Raw genomic sequence first — 21,824 nt, forward strand, 5'->3', positions numbered from 1 at the left:
CAACCATGTACAAAAATGTGCGTGCAGTAATGTGTGTGCAAAACCGCAAAACACTGTAAAACAGACAAACTGCATTGTAGTGAACCAGGCCTGAAATGCATTGAAAACGCATAAAAATTGCATATGTTGTGTTTTTGATGTGTTTTGCATTTTGAATCTGCCCAGCAATAAGTTGGCAAAAAAAAAATTCAAAAACACAAAACGCATAAAATGTGTGGGCAAAAATGTACGTGCCAAAATGCACTGCAAAATGGACAAAACGCAAACTGCATTGGTATGAATCAGGCCTGAAATGCATTGAAAACACATAAAAAATGCATGTGCTGCGTTACTGATGTATTTTGCGTTTTTAATCTGCCCAGCAAGTTGGCCAAAAAACCCCATTAACCTCTTCCTGTCTGGCCCATGCTGATAAACGGCCGAATGGGAGCATTGCCGATGCGGTGGGATGTTTCTAAACGTACCCCCGCATCTATTGCCTGTGCACACTCCCAGGGAGTGCGCAACACCACGATCTGTGCAGATCACTGTACAAGGCCACTGTGTGAGGGTTCCGATTCATGTGATCACTGATTGGCCAATCAATGATCACATGAACAGTAGTAAACAAGACGTCACTTCCTGACATCATTGCTTACTACTTGAGAATTCAGGGATCACAGAGGTCACATGGTACAAAGCCAATCACAACAGCCTTGTACCATGTGATAAGCTGTGACCAAATATAGCTCTCAAAGTATTTCTCAATGGCTGCAGGAATGCAGTCACAGAGGAGAAATTATTGCTTTTACAGCCTTTATGGGTGTAAAAGCAGTCAGTGTAAAAAAAAAAAAAAAAAAAACAGACTTGAAGTGATTAAAAAAAGTAAAACGCATCAAAAAATGCGTAAAAACGTGCATGCAAAAAACGCAAAATGCCCAGCAGAATAGACAAAACAGAAACTGCATTGGTATGACCCAGGCCTGAAATGCATTGAAAACCCATCAAAAACACACATGTATTGCGTTTTGATGTTTTTTAAATCACATGACCTTTGACCTAAACTTGGTAAAATCGTGGTAAAACTGCAGCAAAATTGTGGGTAAAATGTCATGCAAAATCACAGTAAAATTACAGGTAAAATTGTGGGTACGATGATGGTAAAAATCACGGGTAAAATGGCGCCCATTATCAGCACCTTTTTGACTATCGGCAAAATGCTGATTACACTATTTTCGACCGAAACATTTCGGCTGCCGATACTTCGGTGCATCCCTAGTGATTTGCTCTGGTCAAAAGAATCCTATGGTGCCAGGGGTTGGACATTCAGAAAGGGGTCCAGAACAGGGAGTCCAAAAATAACTCAGCAACTCCTAAGGGAGGTCACTATATAACTTAGCATGCTTGATTGGTTTACCTGCCGAAGTAAAAAAACTTCTAGCCCTTCAAATGGAACCAAATGGTGATAACTGCATATTCAATATGGGTCTTGCCAGCCTTGATATAAAACTGGGATCAAATCTACAAAAAACTCAAATATCTAGGTCTACAGGGGGGGTGTCCTCACTGGGCTCACGGCAGCAGATTCCTACGTCATCAATGTAACACATGTGGTTTTTCTTTGTCTCCAGTCTCCTCCAACACAGACAATAAGGTAGCTGGGTTCAATGGTATGCCTTTTTCTTTGTTAGATTTTGTATATAAATAACAATACAAACTCATATTTTGTGAAGCTTGCATTAGACAAATATTTAGTTGGGCTGTTTGCAATAATTGCTGCACAGAATGTGGGACCATTAACTGGTTCCGCGCTGCCCTGTAGCAGAAACACTTCTACAGGGCAGCACGGGAGCGCAAAATCACATATATATACACAGTACCTGATTTTGCAGTTCCGGGCATTCACTGCCTTTGCTGTCAATCACTGGGTCTCAGCCAGTGATCACTCGCCTTTACCCGGTGATTGCCGAGTATGTCCGATGGGGGAGAGACCTGTGTATAAGCAACACCCCTGTCAGTTCCTGCACACTGCTTTGTATGGCTCTGCATAGCAGAGCCATACAAAGTAGTGTGCTTGCAGTGAAGCACACACACAGCCAACAAAGTGAAACAGCACACAGTTAACCCTTTGATCGCCACACATGTTAACCCCTTCCTGCCCAGTGCTGTTATTACAGTGTCAGTGCTTTTTATTAGCACTGATCACTGTATTGGTGGGGATGTCAGTGACACCAAGTCAGTTCCCCCCCAGTGTCAGAATGCTCTCCTCAGTCCCGCAGTCCTGCTATAAATTGCTGATTGCTGCCATTACTAGTAAAAAAAGAAATTCCAGTATCTATACCACCATTTGTAAATGCTATAACTTTCACGGAAACCAATTGATTTACACGTATTGGGATTTTTTTTTAACAAAGACGTAGCAGAATACATTTTGTCCTAAATTTATGACGTTATTTGATTTTTTTAATTTTTTTACTGGATATGTTTTAGAGAAAAAAGTCAAAAATACATATTTTTTTAAAAAAATTGTTATTTTTTTTTAGTTTCTAGTGCAAAAAATAAAAAAATGCAGAGCCGATCAAATACCACTGACATTCTGACACTGGGGGGGGGGGACTAACTAACTGCCACTGACATCCCTGGTGACAGTAATACAGTGATTAGTGCCAATAAAAAGCACTGACACTGTACTAATGACACTGAGCAGGAAGGAGTTAACATGTGGGGCAATCAAAGGGCTAACTGTGCACTGTGTGCTGTTTAACATAATGTGTTGTGTGCGTTTACTGTGTAAGCAAAGCAGCATGCTGGTGCTGTATTGTTTACATACAGACCTCTCCTCTGTCAGAGTTTCTCGGCAATCGCCGAGTGCCAGCGGGGAATCTCCGGCTGAGACCCGTTGATCGATAGCTGTAGCCACCAATGGTCAATGGTGGCACGGGTAGGGCGCCTACCCGGAAATACAAAATCACGTATACATATATATATATATATATATGTATATATATACACACATGATTCTTCTGTGGGCTCCAGGCTGTGACTACTTGTGGCTTCACAGCCTGGGGCCCACTTCGCATGCGCATGTCGCGCCGCACCTCCTGATTAGTCCGGCAGTCTTCTGGGACCTGTGAAAGAACTGACCCGGAAGTGGAAGCGGGTACCTGTCAAAAACAGGTATCCGCTCCCCCCACAAAAGGTGCCAAATAAGGCAGTGGAAGGGGGGAGGAGGCAAATATGTGGAGATCCGCTTTTGAGTGGAACTCCGCTTTAACTTACTCCAGCTTCCATGATCAGATGGGCAGCCATAGTGCTCATCCCATCTTGCTTCTCTGACCACATATAAAGTATACTGTTTGGGCCAGGTCCATAAATTATATTATTTCTATACAATTTGATTCTCATTTCTCTGTTTTGGCTTTTTCCCTTGTTTTAGAATTTACTAGTTGTTGAGCCTTACTCTAAATTCATTCCACAATTTAACATTAAAATGTCCCCTTACAGTTGCAAAAAAAAGTATGTGAACCCCTTGGGATTTCGTGGAGTTTTGCATGAATTGGGCATAAAATGTGCTCTGAACGTCATCTAAGTCACAACAATAGAAGAACAAAGTCTGCTGAACATAATACTACACAAACATTAGATGTTGCCATGGTTTAATTGCACATAACATGTAAACATTCACAGTGCAGGGAGGAAAAAGTATGTGAGGCCCTAGCTTAATGACTTTTCCCAGAGCTAATTGGAGCCAGGAGTGAGCCAACCTTGACTCCAATCAGTGTGATGATATTGGATGTGTTGCTGACAGCTCTCCTGCCCTTAAAAAACACACACCTGTTTTGGGTTTACTGGTTTCAAGAAGCACTGTCTGATGTGAACCATGCCTCGCAGAAAAGAGCTCTCAGAAGACCTACGATCAAGAATTGTTGACTTGCATGAAGCTGGAAAGGGTTACAAAAGTATCTCCAGAAGTCTTTATGTTCATGTGTCCACGGTAAGACAGACTGTCTACAAATGGAGAAAGTTTAGCACTGTTGCTACTCTCCCGAGGCGTGGTCGTCCTGTAAAAATGACTGCAAGAGCACAGCGCAGAATGCTGCATGAGGTAAAGAAGAATCCCAGAGTGTCAGCTAAAGACCTACAGAAATCTCTGGCACATGCTAACATTTTTGTTGACACATCTACAATAAGGAAAACATTAAACAAGAATGGAGTACATGGGAGGACACCACAGAGGAAGCCATTGCTGTCCAAAAAGAATATTGCAGCACCTTTGAAGTTTGCAAAAGAGCACCTGGATGTTCCACAGCACTACTGGCAAAATATACTGTGGACAGATGAAACCAAGATTGAGTTGTTTGGGAAGAACACACAACACTATGTGTGGAGAAAAAAAGGCACAGCACACCAACATCAAAACCTCATCCCCACTGTAAAACATGGCAGAGGGAGCATCATGGTTTGGGGCTGCTTTGCTGCCTCAGGGCATAGACGAATTGTTGTCATTGATGGGAAAATGAATTCCAGAGTTTATCAAGACATTTTGTAGGAAAACGTACGACCATCTGTCTGCCAACTGAAGCTCTGCAGAGGATGGGTGATGCAACAGGACAATGACCCAAAGCATACAAGTAATTCAACAAAACAATGGCTGCAACAGCACAGAATACGTCTTCTGGAGTGGCCCAGTCAGAGTCCTGACCTCAACCCGATTGAAATGCTGTGGCATGACCTTAAGAGAGCGAATCACACCAGACATCCCAAGAATATTGCTACACTGAAACAGTTTTGTGAACAGAAGTGGTCCAAAATTACTCCAGATCGTTGTGCAGGTCTGATCTGCAACTACAGGAAACGTTTGGTTGAGGTTATTGCTGCCAAAGGAGGGTCAACCAGTTATTATGTCCAAAGGTTCACATAATTTTTCCTCCCTGCACTGTGAATGTTTACATGTTATGTGCAATTAAACCGTGGCAACATCTAATGTTTGTGTAGTATTATGTTCAGCAGACTGTGTTCTTCTATTGTTGTGAATTAGATGATGTTCAGAGCACATTTTATGCCCAATTCATGCAAAACTCCACATAATCCCAAGGGGTTCACATACTTTTTCTTGCAACTGTATGTCTTATGTTACGTTGTCTGTCACCTTGCATCTATCCTGCTCAAATAGATAGTTGTTCCTCTAGCTGTTTAATTTGCATGATTCTTAGTCCCTGTGGACTTGGTAACCCTGTTACCCATTGTGGATCCCTGTCCACTTTAATCTTTTATCTGGGGGCTCAGTGTAGGTGGAACCGCACCTACAGTTCATGTATTCTCTAGCACTCCTCTTGCGCTGGGCATTTTCTGAGGGTACCCTCTTACCTTCCATTCCATAATGACTGGCCAGTTGTCTCTTCTCTACATGTGCCTGTACCCTCTTCCCTTTAGATCTATTACAGCAGACGTGTGCTTCATATAACCCATTAAGCACCATTCTTACTTTTCTTATCTACGTATAACACTCCAAAGGACAGTAGACAGTGACAACATAACATATAACCACCAATCAATAAAGTTCGATTAAGGGGAGTAAAATAGGTACCCTTTGTCCAGAAAAATGCCTTACTGATTAAGGAAGTCTGATAAATCAAATGTAAGCAAGTCTCAGCCAGCTGATTATCAGAAATTCCCAGATCGTCTCAGGCTACTCGTGTCGGATTTTCAGGGTCACCTGTAAATCCCCTCCAAGGCAAAGCTTGCCATCTGATGTGGACATAAATACTGAAAATTTTATAGATAGGAAACTCCTATCCTCATATTGATTAGTGGTTCCAAATTAATAATACCTACAGCAGTAGGGAACAGACACTAAAAGATGCACTCAGCATCTTTCCAAATAACTGTTCTGTTTATTTGGCGCATGTGAAGTTTTTTTATACAGGCGATTACGTAGGTATCACATTAATATTACAATTGTACTTTTATGGTAACAAGGGGTGTTACATAGGCAGGCTGATTTCTAATCAGGACTTGAAGGAATGCAAATGTAATGAAAACATTATTAGTGCGGTGTGCACAATGAGTGCAGTGTGCAATACATAGGCAAAGCATACAAATTAAAATACAGTTTTTTACAAATTTCCTTTACAGTTCAGGGAGGTTTAACACTTTAGGGTTTGACACAGAATGCAGATTTTTCTTTTTTATTAAATCAAATATCTAATCAAATAAATTTTGGGGCTGGTGTTTCTTCGAGCATGTGGTAGATCACCCCATAAGCCAGCTCCTAAATTGTTTTTATTTTAACATAGCTTTATTTTTTTCAATCTTTACTCAGCCCTAGCTATTGCTGGATTTTTAATATAACTTCATACAGTTTCTCATACAGTTTCGAATAACAGATGATTAAAACTTCACAAAGAATGGAAACACAAAGTCCCAGTTTTCTAGCTGCAGTGTACTGTTAGCTAAGGTGGAAATATGCCATTTATTGTATATTATCATACTGTTCTGGTCAGCCGCACAATTTGGCTGCAGAGTTCCAAGATCTAGTTGAGACCACCACATGCACAAAATAAAATATTTTTTTATAGGCAAAGTTCTTATATTCTGTTCAATAAGTATACAATATTAATATACTGTGCACTTCATAAAGCTTAAAATTATGCAGTAGACTAGGTAATGGCCCTTTTGAGCCTAGCAGTTTAAAATCTGCATATATTATGCTTTTCAGCAAAAGGTGTGTGACAGAGGTGTAGGTGGGACAGAACACACGCAGAGAGCAGTGGGCCACACAAGGCTTTTATTGAAAGATTTTTGCAAAATCAAAGTTAAGTAGGTACCACAGGGTGGGAAACACAAGGAGCACACAACAGGGCGGCAGTGTGGCAGCCAATGGGTTAAGTTCGGGGCACACAGCAGAAGGCAGACTGGCAGGCAATAGGTTAAGTTCAGGGCACACAGCAGAAGGCAGACTGGCAGGCAATGGTTAAGTCCAGGGGGCACACAGCAGAAGGCAGGCTCTGGCAGGCAATGGTTAGGTCCAAGGGGCACACAGCAGAAGGCAGGCTGGCAGGCAATGGTTAAGTCCAGGGAGCACACAGCATAAGGCAGACTGGCAGGCAATGGTTAAGTCCAGGGAGCACACAGCAGAAGGCAGACTGGCAGGCAATGGTTAAGTCCAGGGAGCACACAGCATAAGGCAGACTGGCAGGCAATGGTTAAGTCCAGGGAGCACACAGCATAAGGCAGACTGGCAGGCAATGGTTAAGTCCAGGGAGCACACAGCAGAAGGCAGACTGGCAGGCAATGGTTAAGTCCAGGGAGCACACAGCATAAGGCAGACTGGCAGGCAATGGTTAAGTCCAGGGGGCACACAGCATAAGGCAGACTGGCAGGCAATGGTTAAGTCCAGGGGGCACACAGCAGAAGGCACATTGGCAGGCAATGGCTAAGGCCGAGGCACACAGCAGAAGGCAGGTGGGACAGAACACATGCAGAGAACAGTGGGGCACACAAGGCTTTTATTGAAAGATTTTTGCAAAACAAAAGTTAAGTCCGTACCACAGGGTGGGAAACACAAGGAGCACACAACAGGGCGGCAGTGTGGCAGGCAATGGGTTAAGTTCTGGGCACACAGCAGAAGGCAGACTGGCAGGCAATGGGTTAAGTTCGGGGCACACAGCAGAAGGCAGACTGGCAGGCAATGGTTAAGTCCAGGGGGCACACAGCAGAAGGCAGGCTCTGGCAGGCAATGGTTAAGTCCAGGGGGCACACAGCAGAAGGCAGACTGGCAGGCAATGGTTAAGTCCAGGGGGCACACAGCAGAAGGCAGACTGGCAGGCAATGGCTAAGTCCAGGGCACACAGCAGAAGGCAGACTGGCAGGCAATGGTTAAGGCCGGGGCACACAGCAGAAGGCAGACTGGCAGGCAATGGGTTACGTATGGCTTGGCTGTAGGGTCTGGCCGCAGCACAGAACCTCTCACAGCACCCTGGGTTGCGAGCAGGGGAAGATACCTGTGCCAGGGTCCGGCTCCGGTCTTTTATCTCCGGGCCAGGATGCTCCCAGATTGCCAGGCAACGGAGGCCCTGGTGTCGAGTTGCCGTGGAAATAAGCCCCGCCCCCTCAATCTGCCCACGTACAGGGAGCGCAACCTTTATCTCTGGCGGGTGCAGAGCACGGTTACATCAGGGCCGCACTGTGCCCGCCGAGACAAGGGGAGGGGGGCACGCAGTGACATGCAGGCGGCTTGCATGTGGGGAATCCACATGCAGGCACAGTGGGGCTGCAGAATTTCCCACTCTGGTGTGTTGCGTTAACGCACATGTGTGGTACCTTGCATTGCATTAAGGCAGCATATTTTTTTTCCATGGGCTGGCAATACACCAGAACAGACACAATACATAGACATGAAGGGGTACTACTTTTTTGGAGTCCCTTTGCCTCTAAATGTTATTAAAGAATTAAAAAAAAAAGTCAGATATAAAAGATAGAAATTAATGAAGATCTATAATCAATAATACATGATCAAATATAGTTTTTGAACCCTTCGAGCCGACCGTATGCAAATATGCAGCCCCACTGGACTGGGCTTTTTTTCATGTAGCTGCTAATTTGCGTACCTGTCTTTGTGATAGGAGCGCGCCACACACCATACTCCCAGCACAGAGACCGGGGTCTCACTGAAAGCCCTGGGTCCCGTTCTAACAATCAGGACCCAGAACTCACGATTCTGGGTCACCTGATCGCTATAATATACTCTGATTGGCCAACACAATGATCAGTCACTGTGAAGCCTGCCCTCGTGTTTTCTCTCGCTAAATGGAGGAGAGAGATACATTGTATCTCTCTCTGGCCTTTCAGAGGGAAAAAAAACAAAACAAGTGTGTGTGTGTAAATAAATAAATAAATAAAATAATTAAAAAATTTTTAGTAAAAAAAAAACTAGATCAAGGTTTGATTTGGGTCAGTGTCGGGGTTAGTGTTTAGGTCAAGTTCAGGGTCAGTTTTCTTTTTTTTTTGCTCAATTAGTATCAGTGTCAGTTACTGGCAGGATAAAAAAAAAGCAAAATGCGCTTTATTGTTTCTGGGCTGTACTATGGATACAAACAACAACTAACACACACATATGTGGTATTGCTGCAATCATCAGGAGCAGAAAAAATTATTTTGGGTTGTTCTTTGGTGGTAGGTTATGGTAGTAACAAGAAATATACAGCTAAATGTAAAAACATTTTTTTTTTTTTACTACATTGGGTCAGGTTTCCTTGGATAATAAAAAAAAATCTGAAGATATCCATTACCATTTCCCACCAAATGAAAGCCCAATTTGTCCTGAAAAAAACAAGGTATAATCCACCTGGAAGCACAAAGTAGTTATGATGATATGTACAGTTTTGCTAACACATGTAATATTTGCAAAATTGTGCTTAGGTATTAAGATTTGTTTTACCCTTAGGCGCAAAGGGGTTAAATTCAAGCTGTGTAAGTACCTAAATTTGAGCTGGTATCTTCTTCTTGCTATCCCTATACAATAGGGCTGGAGTGTGAGAGGAAGAAGTGGCACAAGGAACCATTTGTTCAAATACTGACAAGAAGCATGTTGATAGGTGGAGAACACAGCGAGTGACAGAAATTATTTCAACACTGCTGCTTCTCTTTTCCCTGTCCAGTCACAGGCTGGGGCAAGACTAAGGCGACCTTGGCTCAGTGGAAGTGGGTTGACTGTTGCTGGTAATCAGATTGAGGACATCTAGTTTCAGAAAAAAAAAAAAGTATTGTGAAAGAAAACTGGATTGAAGGTGAATATTGAAGCAAAGGTGGTTTAATTTTTTTTTATTTTTTAATAGGCTTAATAATTGAATAGCCTTATCTTATTTATCTACATATTTTTGGCTGGAGTTCTACTTTAAAATATTGTGTGACCACTCTTCCTTTACATCAATTCACAGATACAAATAAAGGAGGTAGGAACAGACACAGCTTTACTGACTATAAATAAAGTGGGCCACAAGCAACATATTCATTTGGTCCCCTGTTTAAGAAATATAATAAAAAAACATGGCCTGTTTCAGAAATGGAAACATAATGTTTAAAACATTCTTTTTTGAAAGCTAATTCCACACAGAATCTGTGTTTCAGTTACAGATGGACTTGGCCAGACCAAATATGAATCAATCACAGATTTCGAAAAGCTTAAGTACAGGCAGATAATAAAAATTGATTGTGGAGGGGCTGCCTCCTGCCTCCATGGCTTCTGTCAGACAATGCATTGGGATCCAGCTTTTTCCTGAAAAGAATTATGCTGTTTGACCCACACCTTGTAATGGTATTCTGTGGCACCTTGATACAATGTGAGGAAGCACTGTCCTATACATATTCCTCACACCCAAGAGACATTTCCCCCAAACTCCTGAAGAAGCAGATCAAACATTTGTGAAACTCATTGAGAAAAGTGACCCTTTCATTGGGTATTAAACCTCATTTCAGAGATGCGTGATGAACAATGTCTGGGAACCTGCAAATGTGTAAACTTGTGTTAATTGGTGAGAAATATAAGGCATGTATATGGGAATGTATCTTTGTAATGGTGATGTACTTTTATAAGTGTTGTTACTAATGCTGCTTATGAATCTTTACTAAACTTTTAATCTGTGAAAAACAAAATGATCTGTTTAATAAATGTATATATATGCTTAACTTCATGGCAAAGACTCAAGTTTTTTTTCCTTCTGTGTGCAACTCCCCCCTCTCCAGCTCCCCCTAATACTTACCTGAGCTCCATTGTGATCCAACGATGTTCACGAGAGCCTTGGCTCTCCAGGGACTCTCCCCTCTCATTGGATAAGACAGCAGCAGGAGCCAATGTCAATCACAGCCAGTGAGCAAAGGAGAAGAGAGAAAGGGCAGGGCCGAACCACGGCTCTGTGTATGAATGAGAATGCATGATTTGAACACACATGTTCCTGCGTTTAAAGATGGCTGTGTGTGTAAGTTAGTGCTGCAGTAACCATCGAGAGTAGTCAGAGGAATAAAATGTCACCAGCATACCAAGAATCTTCAAAATGAGTCCAAAGCTTTATTAAGTGATCACATAATTACAGCAAGAGCAATGTTTCAGAGCCTCTCAGGACCCCTTCATCAGGCATATGATGATAACTGATAAAGGGGTCCTGCGAGGCTCCGAAACATTGCTCTTGCTGTAACAATGTGATCACTTAATAAAGCTTTGGACCCATTTTGGAGATTCTCGGTGTGCTGGTGACATTCCTCTCCTCTGTGTATGAGTGGACACACAGAGCAGCAGCTTGGGAGTGAGGCTGCTCGGGTGCCCCCATAGCAAGCTGCTTGCTCTGGGGGCACTCGGTAAGAAGGACGGGCCAGGAGGAGGATCAGGGCTGCTCTGTGCAAAACCATTGCACAGAGCAGGTAAGTATAACATGTTTGTTATTTTAAAAAAAATTGCCTTTAATATTACCTTAAAGTGTATTTCCACTTTTGCCCTTAATTCTGGATAATGCCTATTTTATTTTTGTTACATGTTTTCATTCACATAGGATAACTTTAAAAAAAAGGTTTTATTCAACATTTGTTGCTTGTTTTTTTACTTGCTTTTACATTTTACTCCTAAACTTAAATTTTCCTGTTAAATGCAATGGGGTTGGGGGGAGGGGAGTAATGGGTAGCATAATTAAAAATGTCTGCATTGTGCTGGCAAATCTCCATTATCAGCTTTAAACTAGATTTGAACACTGTGGGTAAGATTTACTAAAACTGGAGCATGCAAAATCTGGTGCAGCTCTGCAAAGAAACCAATTTTAGTAAATAACCCCCTACATTTAATCAGGCTTTTGCACTAGTTGTATTTTAAAAATGAATTGTAATAACTCATGAATAAATCAATGCTGCATTCGTATGTTTCTTTTTTATATACTGGAGTATAGGTAGTGCAGTATAGAATCATTTTGTATAATGATCTGCCTCACATGGTAAATACCCCATGTAGTGGTAAACAGAATCCCTAGATTCTCATACAAAAAATTACTATAAATGCAGCAGCATACTGAACATTAACAATTAGTCCTAGTTATAATAATGAGTGATAACTGACTGCTTTTTATTCCTTCCCTTACAGATTTAAAGATGAGCTATTTGCTGTTTGGAGTAACTGCCCTACACATCGTCATCTTGATCATCCTCTTTGTTGCCACCCTTGACAATGTAAGCAAGAATATAATGTAGTCTATTCAATGAATCCATATGAAGACACAAGTTGAAGTAAAAGTATGAGAAATTATTAGTGACCTGCCCAATCAAAAAAAAGGTTGGAAATGCACAAAATATAGATGCCTGTTAATATTTATTACAAATATTACTGTACTGTAATGGTGAACCAGGGAGTATATGATTGCCTTCGGGGATCAGGAAGAAATATTCCCTGTAACAGAAAACTGGACCACACTTTATAAGGGGTTTTTTACAGTTCTTACCGTTTTAAAAGTGCAAGATTTTTTAAATAAATTTATTCTGGTCATTCAGTTCAACTTGATGGATGTGTATCATTTTCCAACCTCAGGCTGGCCATACACTCTTTGATTTCTCTTGTTCATCCATGGGGCTAAACAGCAATGATGGATGAATCTCCCCCTACTCGTTTCGGAGCATGCGCTGGCCGTGGAAGGCAGAAGTGCGCTCCATCTCCCCATGCTTGAAAAAGGAGCGCACTTCCACCTTCCACGGCCAGCGCATGCTCCGAAACGCGTTGCAGTGCACCCTGGGTATCTGACGTCATCACGGCCATGCCGTTCCAGCATGCGTTCCACCAAGCTCAGAGGGAGGACGTGCACGCCGGCCGGCTACCACGCTGCTCCAGCGGCAAGCTGACCGCTCCACACCTCAGCAGATGATGGCTCTTCACCCTGGAGACCACCTTACTGTTTTAGCACGGTTTTTATGCCTATATATCCTATCTATGTGAGTGTTCCTACACATATAGAGAGACATATTGCACTTAGAGGCGCTTCTCTCCTTCTCTCATCCACAGAGTCTGCTACAGCCTATTTAGAAGCTTTGCCCTCAGTGCTATACGGACCACCATTACCCCTAACTATATTACTAAGGACTCTCAGCAGTGATTGCGCTGATACACCCCCCCTCATTCCTTCTTACATAGTTTATATAAGCCTGATCTTATGGATGATGATGCTTTCACAATAAATGAGTGAAAAGAAAACCACAGGAGTGCTGGTGACATGTCCTATAATATTGGTCAGGTCCTGCAGAGAGCACAGCTTTGACACAAACTTTAACTTTTCAACCCAACTATGTAACCATATATAGAGTAGATATGGAAAATTCCCCTTATATGCTAAAACAATAAAAGCCTGACAGAGGTTCTAACCTACTTTTTTTGCTAGGGGATACTGCACTAAATATTCATCTCTTGGAGGAATGTTTAAAATAATTCATCTGACATTTAAGGTTCAGCCACAGCTTGATAGTATTGAGGAAATGCAAGTTAAAGTAACTCATGTAAAAATACCCTGTATAGAATGTCACCTTCAATGAAAGTGAAATTACAGTTAAGCCCCTGTTTGCTAGTTGATTGTAACATTATTCCCATGATCAACTCAATAACTGAGCCTATCCCAATGGAGGCAAAGCTGTACAGTACCCTAGTAACAAATCATATGTTATAGGCACTACCAGAGGCAGCTCCAGACTTTGTGAGGCCTTAGGCAAAACTTAGACATGAGGACCCACTCACAGCCATAATGGAAAAAATAATTCAAGCGATAAAAATTAACTGGGAGATGGGTTAGGCCAGCTTTTCTTATCCAGGGTGCCCAGACACCCTGGGGTGCCTTGAGATTTCTTCAGGGGTGCCTTGGCAAAATGTCTAAAAAATTCCCAAAACTTGTATACAAACCAGCAGGTGGAATGAGCCTGCCTTTTAGTTACACAAGGTCACAGGTTTTCATTGTGCACCATTATGACCTTCTAGCTGATGGTGTCTTGACAACCAATGACATCATCAGTTGATAAGGAGAATGTCAGCTGCCTGCACAGCATCCTAGTTTGACCCTCCCCTGCCCCTCTCTGGTAGTGCTGGAGTCACATTAGCTCTGTGATGGAGAAAAACTGAGGGAGAAGAGAAACACTGGCATACTAGTCAGTACCAGCGTGCAAAGGTGTATTTGCTTTGGAAAAATAAATCACCTCTAATGTTGGGTGTCCTACATGTGTGGATGTTACTATATTATATAAAACTATTAGAATAGTTGTTCATTTTTTAGAATGTGGTGCTCTTTTAAAATTATGGACAGCCTTGAGGCACCCCATTTTAGAATGGGGTGCCTCAAGACTGTCCATAATTTTTGCAGAGTGCCTCGGGACTGTCCATAATTTCAAAGGGTGCCTTGACTGAAAAAAGGTTGAGAAACACTGGGTTAGGCAACCATTATTGATTCAGGAGTGGGGCTAACAATTTAGGTGTGCTGTAACCTGTAACTCCCCCCCAATGTGTTAGGCCGGGGAGGGGTCGATGGAGGGTGGAAAAAAGTCAATTGCAGGTTTGCAGCGTCTCGGTACATACCAACCCTAGGCGGAGACATGAGATGTCAACCACTGCACCTCTCTGACTCCACTAACCCCTCATCTGCTGCACTGATAATACTGTTCTGTGGAGTGCCCTTCCTGGTAGACCCAGCACTGATAACACTGTTCTGTGGAGTGCCCTTCCTGGTAGACCCAGCACTGATAACACTGTTCTGTGGAGTGCCCTTCCTGGTAGACCCAGCACTGATAATACTGTTCTGTGGAGTGCCCTTCCTGGTAGACCCAGCACTGATAATACTGTTCTGTGGATGGAGGGGTGACGTGCGCGGATCCTCACTGCTGGTGGGCGGAGCTCCAGAAGAGGTGAATGAGATAGGGCTCTTAAACTGGGGTCATGTGTTAAGATAGTGTTTTTCAACCTTCTTACCCTGAGGAACCCCTGGCAAAAAAAATTGAAATAATGTTCCCATCTACAGCTCATAGAACATCGCTATGATCATCGAGCTGTTGATAATAACAATCACTTTTAGAAATAGCATTAAATAGAAGAAAAACTATTAAAATGTACCTATTTTATGTGAAACTTTTGCTTTCTTTTTTTTTCAGAGATGTTCCATTTTGGGTCCAACTTGGGATACACAGAGTGTTGGGGGGGGGGCATCAGGGCAGGGTATATGGGCTCAGGAGGGCTCTCGACATAAGGGGGAAGCAGGGAACATTACATGGAAGCAGGGAACACTATGTGGGGACAGGGCACATTTTGTGGAGGCAGGGCACAGTACATGAGAGCAAGGCACATTATGTGGGAGCAGGGCACATTACATGGAGGCAGGGCACATTACATGGGACATAGCCCAGGGAACATTACATGGGACAGAGCCCAGGGCACATTACATGGGACAGGGTACATTATATGGGACAGAGCACAGGGCACATTACATGGGACAGAGCACTTTACATTGGTCAGGGCACAATTATTATTATTATATAGGATTTATATAGCGCCAGCAGTTTGCTCAGCGCTTTACAATATAAAGGGAGACAATACAGCAATAATACAGTTCAATACAAGAGGGATAGAAGGGCCCTGCTCCATGGAGCACATAATACATGGGACAGAGAACATTGTGTGGGACAGACTGTTGGGCACAACCCGGCTTCAGAGGCAGCTTTCAATAGACCTCCAATGGCGTGGTGTTCCCCCTGACCTCTCCTCCCCTCCTCTCACCCTGCCCATCGCAGATGATGTCACATACAAGCACTCAGGATGGACAGGAGGGGAGGAGGGGCCAGTGGGGAACAGCACGCTACAGCTAATAGAATCAGCCGCATCAGCTGTCAGATGCTTCCCTGCACGTATGTCCATGCAATCTACCTGTCAGCTGCCTGGACTGACAAATAGAAACCCTGTTTGAGAAACACTGCGTTAAGCAAATCTGGAGGCTGTGAGGCCCCTGTGAATGTGAGGCCTTAGGCGACTGCATAATTTGCCTAATTAAAGAGCCAACTCTGGGCACTGCTGCTTGGGGAGTCTGATAGACCACCCAAGCTCTTACCTACACCTACTGTTTGTTTTACTGAGACTTCTTTGGTGGGAGACAAATCTGCACTATTCAGCAGGAGAACTTGCCAGTGTATAAGACATGTACAACAAGCACTAAGATGATTCAACACGTTAGCGTCTTTAACACATTTATACAAGTGATTTGTCATGGAAACTACACCAATATAGCTCTAATGCTATTTTCTTTGTGAGTCTAGTCCTTTGGGAAAAACAAACTATCAGTAGCAACATTGCAATAATAAAATGTACTAGATTTAATTGAAACCATTACTGTTACATGACCATTATCATTGAGAATGTTTGAGTACCTTGCGATAAATCAATAACTTTGTCGAGGGTGTAACCTGTGCTAAATTGAAACTATGAGCAAAATCTATAAATAACATACTGTATATAATGTCAATATCATTAACACAGCAGTTTTTGCTTTTCTGAGTCACCCCTGTAGTTTTATTACTTGTTGATTCTGCCAGTAAATCAGTTGATTTTCCACTGCCATTAACAAAGTGACATTGCTTTAGGCTCTGATGTGTGTCAATGGGCACACACAGCACAGATAGGGAATGAGACCGCACGTGTGACACCATAGGAAATGGCTTCCTATGGTGGCACACAGAGAACAGGAGGAGCCTAGAGCTCTAGCAGGGGACCCAAAAGAGGAGGTTCGGGGCTGCTCCGTGCAATACCATTGCACAGAGAACTTAAATATAACGTATTTTATATTAGGGGAAAAAAGTGACTGCAACCACCTTAAATGTTTATTTGTAAAATAAAGAGTTTATTAAAAAAAAAAGCAAAGCTTACATGTATAAAACATTTTAAACAAACTTAAAAAGACCCAAACCACATTGGTATTGTAATGTAATAATAAAAAAAAAATGTAGGCCTCCCTAAATCTCTTTAGGAAGAGCATAAAACCACACTGCAGGAGAACTCTTAGTCTAGCTACAGCTTGCAAAAACACTAAGAAGCCAAAATATAGGCTCAACTTTATCAGCTCACCTTTCTGACCTAGAGAGGGCCTAGAAACAGTCTCCCTCCGTTGTTCTCCAAAACCATCTGGAATTTGTCAGGAGATAACTTTAAAAGTGAAAGAGTGCTCCATTGGAAAAAACAATTTTTCTATGCTCAAGCCAACAAGCCTGGCCCTTTCCTCAATAGGCAACAATGCATGCTTTCTAAAACTTCTTATCCTTTTTCTCTATATCAACCTGATGATATGTGGACAGCAAGCCCTTCTTAAATACTTGCGCAACCACCTCGCCAAAATCAATTCTAAACTTATGACTTTCAATGCCTCCCTAGCAAATAAAGTTCCAAAATCTTTCCTTCTCTGAAATCTCTGAAGAACACATGGGTCCTGTTTAGATGCTAACATCACCCTGTCACCCTCTGGGGATTACTTTGGCCATAAAATCTCTAAAAAAGCAACAAAGCCCCAGACCTAGATTTTATTAGGAGAAATTTAGTGACCTATTCAACCTCCATCTTGGCAACCTGTTTAATTTACTCAAAAAATGGGAACAGCCAGCAACTCTTTCCTTTCTGCACATCGCAATACCCCAGAAACCTAAAAAAGATATCACCAAAAACTCTAATTATCTCCCAATATCCCTGCTGAACCTGGATATTAAATTACTGGCAAAAATAATAGCAACCCATCTCAATAGATTATTTCCTCCTTGATCCACAGGGCTCAGATTGGGTTGGTCCCCTCTTACCATATGAGCGATAAGGTTTCCCAAAGTTACCCAGCTGACCCACCTCATGCAGCAAAGATACATCCTGGGATTTCTTTTTTACTTGGTATCTCCAAAGTCTGTGACATGAGATCATCTACACTCTAACCTGCTGGTCCTTCAGTTCTAGCTGTTGAGCTTGTATTTCAACTCTCTATCAATCCCCCACGTCTCAGTTAATGAATGCAGTCTCTAATTCTGCAGACACCAATATATACTGGGCTACTTGACCTGAGCTGCCCTCTTTTTCCCATCTTTTTAATATTAGCAATGCTGATCAGTGACAATGTAAACAATAAAGTTTAAAGAGGTGGACTTTGCTGGTCTCCACTTTTAAAGTAGCCTTTACTCATATGATATGCTTCTAACCATCATTCAACCTTTGAGATCTTTTCTATTCCTTTTCCAAATCATATAACAATTAATCAACTATCTTAGGACTACACATCAATTAATCTAAATCAACTACACTAAAAATCACACTCCTGTTGATACAGTGAGCATACTGAAAATGAATGTCTCCTTTTTTTGGGCCTCAAAGTCCCTGGACTATCTAGGTACTAAACTCATGTGCACCTACAGTATGTCTTCTTGAACCTAGCCATCTAGGTCAAATTCATCCTAATGCTCAAATTTCATACATATTCTACACAACTATCGGTCCCTTTTTCATCTTTTACACTTAAGGTAATGCAAAAAAGTGTTAATCAACCACACCTAACAACCTCTATAGCACATGACCATACAAGAGGCAAGTACCACTCCTCCCCGTCTCAAACTTACTTGTAGTCCTCAGCTGTTGACACCATATCTTCTCTGCATTGTAAGTCTTATCTGTTAATGGTGCTTTGTGTATGTCTTGATTATTCCTATATTTGTACCTTTGGATTGTGCCACAATACCCACTATTTACCTTGAAAAAAAACAAGGATGATCTCAGAGTTGGAAAATTATTTAGGCAGATTCTTTGTACATGGTCATTGGTATAAGTATTTTAATCATATCTGCTTCTATTTATAACTGAGCTTCATAATAAAATATATAACTCTCTTCCACAAAGTTCCTTGTATATTTGAAGGTATTACAATAACAAGGGCCAGCCAACATTTTCTAAAGTGTACATCATGGAACCGGTACAGAGATAATAGTAATACAACATGACAAGTTGCTTAAGGAGTCCATCAAAGAATTACAACATTTCAGAACCACCAGAGAACATTTTTTTTCACCTGTGGGATCTTTATTCTGGCTGTTGCTAACAGATTAGATCTCCACTGACAATGGAGAATCAATCAGTATGGGTCCCAATCATGTGTCTGCTATGTCAGCTATGATATAGTTATCACATGCAGGCTAGAGGCTTCATTGTGCAAAATGGAAGCCGTAAAATAGAACTAAAGATAATTAAAAGCAAAAGTTATTTTTTCATTTTGCATAGAGTAAGGGAAGGTTATATCCCCTGTCATTTGTTTGCCATCTGTGTCTTATCTGAGATTTTCCTTCATTTTCTGTCCCATAGTCAAAGCAGGAAGTGAGAGGAAATCCCTGCAACATGAGGGAATCCCTGGGTGTCTGTAAGGTCACCAGAACTAGTGTCCCCATTTGAATATTTTCCCCTCTATTACCGTTCCAGTGTCAATTCAAAGTTTGGGATTTTCTTGTGCTTATACTTTCTATGATAACAGTAAACAGGACAAACAGAGAGAATGAATCTCACAAACAGAGGTACAGACAGCAAAAAAAACTGAAAGGTCTTCAAATCCCCAAAGGCAAAGACGTAATATATTGCATATTATCTAGCCAGTAAGTATATTATTCTTTAAAGTTTTACTGTACCCAGGACCCTGCATTCACTATATCTGATCTCCCACAGTATACAAAACATTGAAATGCATTTATTTTAATAAATATAAACTGCTAAATACCTTTTCTCATCAGCAGTATATAGCAGTCTTGTGACTTCTATTAGTGTCCAGCTGAGCACTGGTTAATCTTGTAGGAGGGAGGAGTTTTCATTCTCCTTTGATTGACCTATGACGCTGCATGATCCCTGACCCCCTGTCTAGACAGTGCTGATTGGCTTTGTGCAGATCACATGCACCCTCCCAAAAAAAAACAAACTCTCCAGCAATACACACCAAAGAGAGCATGTGCAGACTTGTCACTGCTGCTCTGTATTATGGGAGGGGAGGGTTAGAGAAGACAGGACCAAACAGCCTTTTTACACAATGCAGATGATTAACCCCTTAGATTCCACAGTGAGTATAACAAGCATGCTTTACTGCATATACAGACTGATTTTACTGTTGTGGGTTCAGTAACATTTGAACTTCCCTCATCAGACCAAGCTGTCCAGCAAAAGTGGCAGAGAGTGTTGAGAAAATACATTTAACACTGACAGGGGTGCTTACAATGGTCAGTTTCTGTTCATTTATATAAAACCTTTATTCTAAAAGAGAAAAAACTGTTGATTTAACTGCTTAAAATTGTTAGCTGGAGTTAGGCTTTAATTTTCTACTCAAATCTATCTAAAGTACTTCTGTCTAAGGATGGCTCTGTAGCTCCTCCATAGAGTGGAGCCACCCCAAGACAGCAAGTGTGTTACTGGCTGGATCACATGGTGAAAATAAAGGAAAGGATGCCTAAAAAAAGAAAACACAAAAAAGAAAAGCCACAATATTTAAGAATTGTTAAGTGCAACATAATGGCTGCTTTTCCCACCTTTGGATGGCAGTGTTCATCTGCGGTGACATAAGTGTAATTGAATTACAGTATTGAAAAAAAAAAAAAGAGCTGGCATCAGCAGAGAGTGTTATGGACGTTTAGTAACTCAGCCAATCAGCAGGCTTTGGAGACCTGTTGACCTGGCTCAGAAGATATGAAATAGTTGAAGGACTTCCTGGCATGTGGTCTTCCCTCTAGGGCTACTGCCTGGTCAGGAAGTCACAGAGAGAACTGTCTTTCTCCTCGGGCCCTGTAGGCCTAGGGATTCGAGTGCTGCAGGCATCTCACTTTCAAGGAGGAAACCCTGAAGATGTTTGCTCCAAGTAATGTTCTGTTCTGGCCTAGAGGAAGCAACCTGCAACTCTCTTAAGAAAAAAAATCTGTCACACATTCTTTTGCGCTCCTTCCTAATTAAACCCCCTATCTAGAACAATAATTAAGCCACTAGCACAATAACATAATATTACAATCTGCAAAATATAAGAGAAAATAACACCAATTTCCTTTTTTAGCACTGCACAGGGAGAAGGAAATTGTGTGTTTTTTCTGTTATTTTTTTCAAGTTGCAATTGTTGCCCCCAGTTCAGGTGGTGAGTGACTGAGTGGAAATTATGCACAGGGACCTGTCCATGGTGTCCTGCCTTGGAACATAAGGATTCAAAAACCGCTTGAACTCCATTTACCAAGAAGCTACTTACATCCTATGTAAGGGTGTCCAGATCACAGCCCTGTGAGAGAAGAATGCTGAAAGTTTAGAAAGATAATCAGAAGACTAGTGATGAGTGAATCTGCTTGGGTTCAATTCGAGGGCATGTTCAGCAAACACAGCCAAAAATCAGAAAATTGCAAACTTTAACCACTTGCCCTCCCGAGGATTTACCCCCCTTCCTGACCAGGCCATATTTTTTTAAAAGAATACATTTTTTACTTTTAATGCACAAAAACACAAAGTATTGGCCAATTGTTTGGTAAAATATAAAAGATGATGGTATGTCGAGTAAATTGATACCAAACATGACATGCTTTAAAACTGCGCACACTCCGTGCAATAGTGACAAAGTATATACATGTTTAATATCCATAGGCAATGCTTTAAAAGCCTTTACAGGCTACCATTTTAGATTTATACAGGTCTAGTGCTAGAATTACTGCCCTCGATCTGACGTTCGCGGTGATACCTCACATGCACGGTGCAACCACTGTTTACATACCGAAACAGGATCAACGCTTACGCACGCCGCTGCGCGCGAATGGGGGGTGAGGTTGCTTTTTTT

General features: G+C 41.8%; 1 protein-coding gene across 1 annotated transcript in view; it reads left to right on the top strand.

Annotated features, from left to right (window-relative positions):
* The window catches only part of EMP3 (epithelial membrane protein 3 (MAM blood group)), an 86,360-nt gene that overhangs the window by 41,741 nt on the left and 22,795 nt on the right, over nucleotides 1-21,824 (top strand). The window contains exon 2 of the mRNA XM_089690980.1: nucleotides 12,101-12,186. Coding sequence (XP_089547106.1) covers nucleotides 12,109-12,186 — 78 coding nt within the window. The 5' untranslated portion in view covers nucleotides 12,101-12,108. The remainder of the gene's footprint in view (nucleotides 1-12,100; nucleotides 12,187-21,824) is intronic.

The sequence above is a fragment of the Staurois parvus genome, unplaced genomic scaffold (genome assembly GCF_062004578.1).
Source record: "Staurois parvus isolate SC_StPar_1 unplaced genomic scaffold, SC_StPar_1.0 ptg000548l, whole genome shotgun sequence".
Lineage (NCBI taxonomy): Eukaryota > Metazoa > Chordata > Amphibia > Anura > Ranidae > Staurois > Staurois parvus.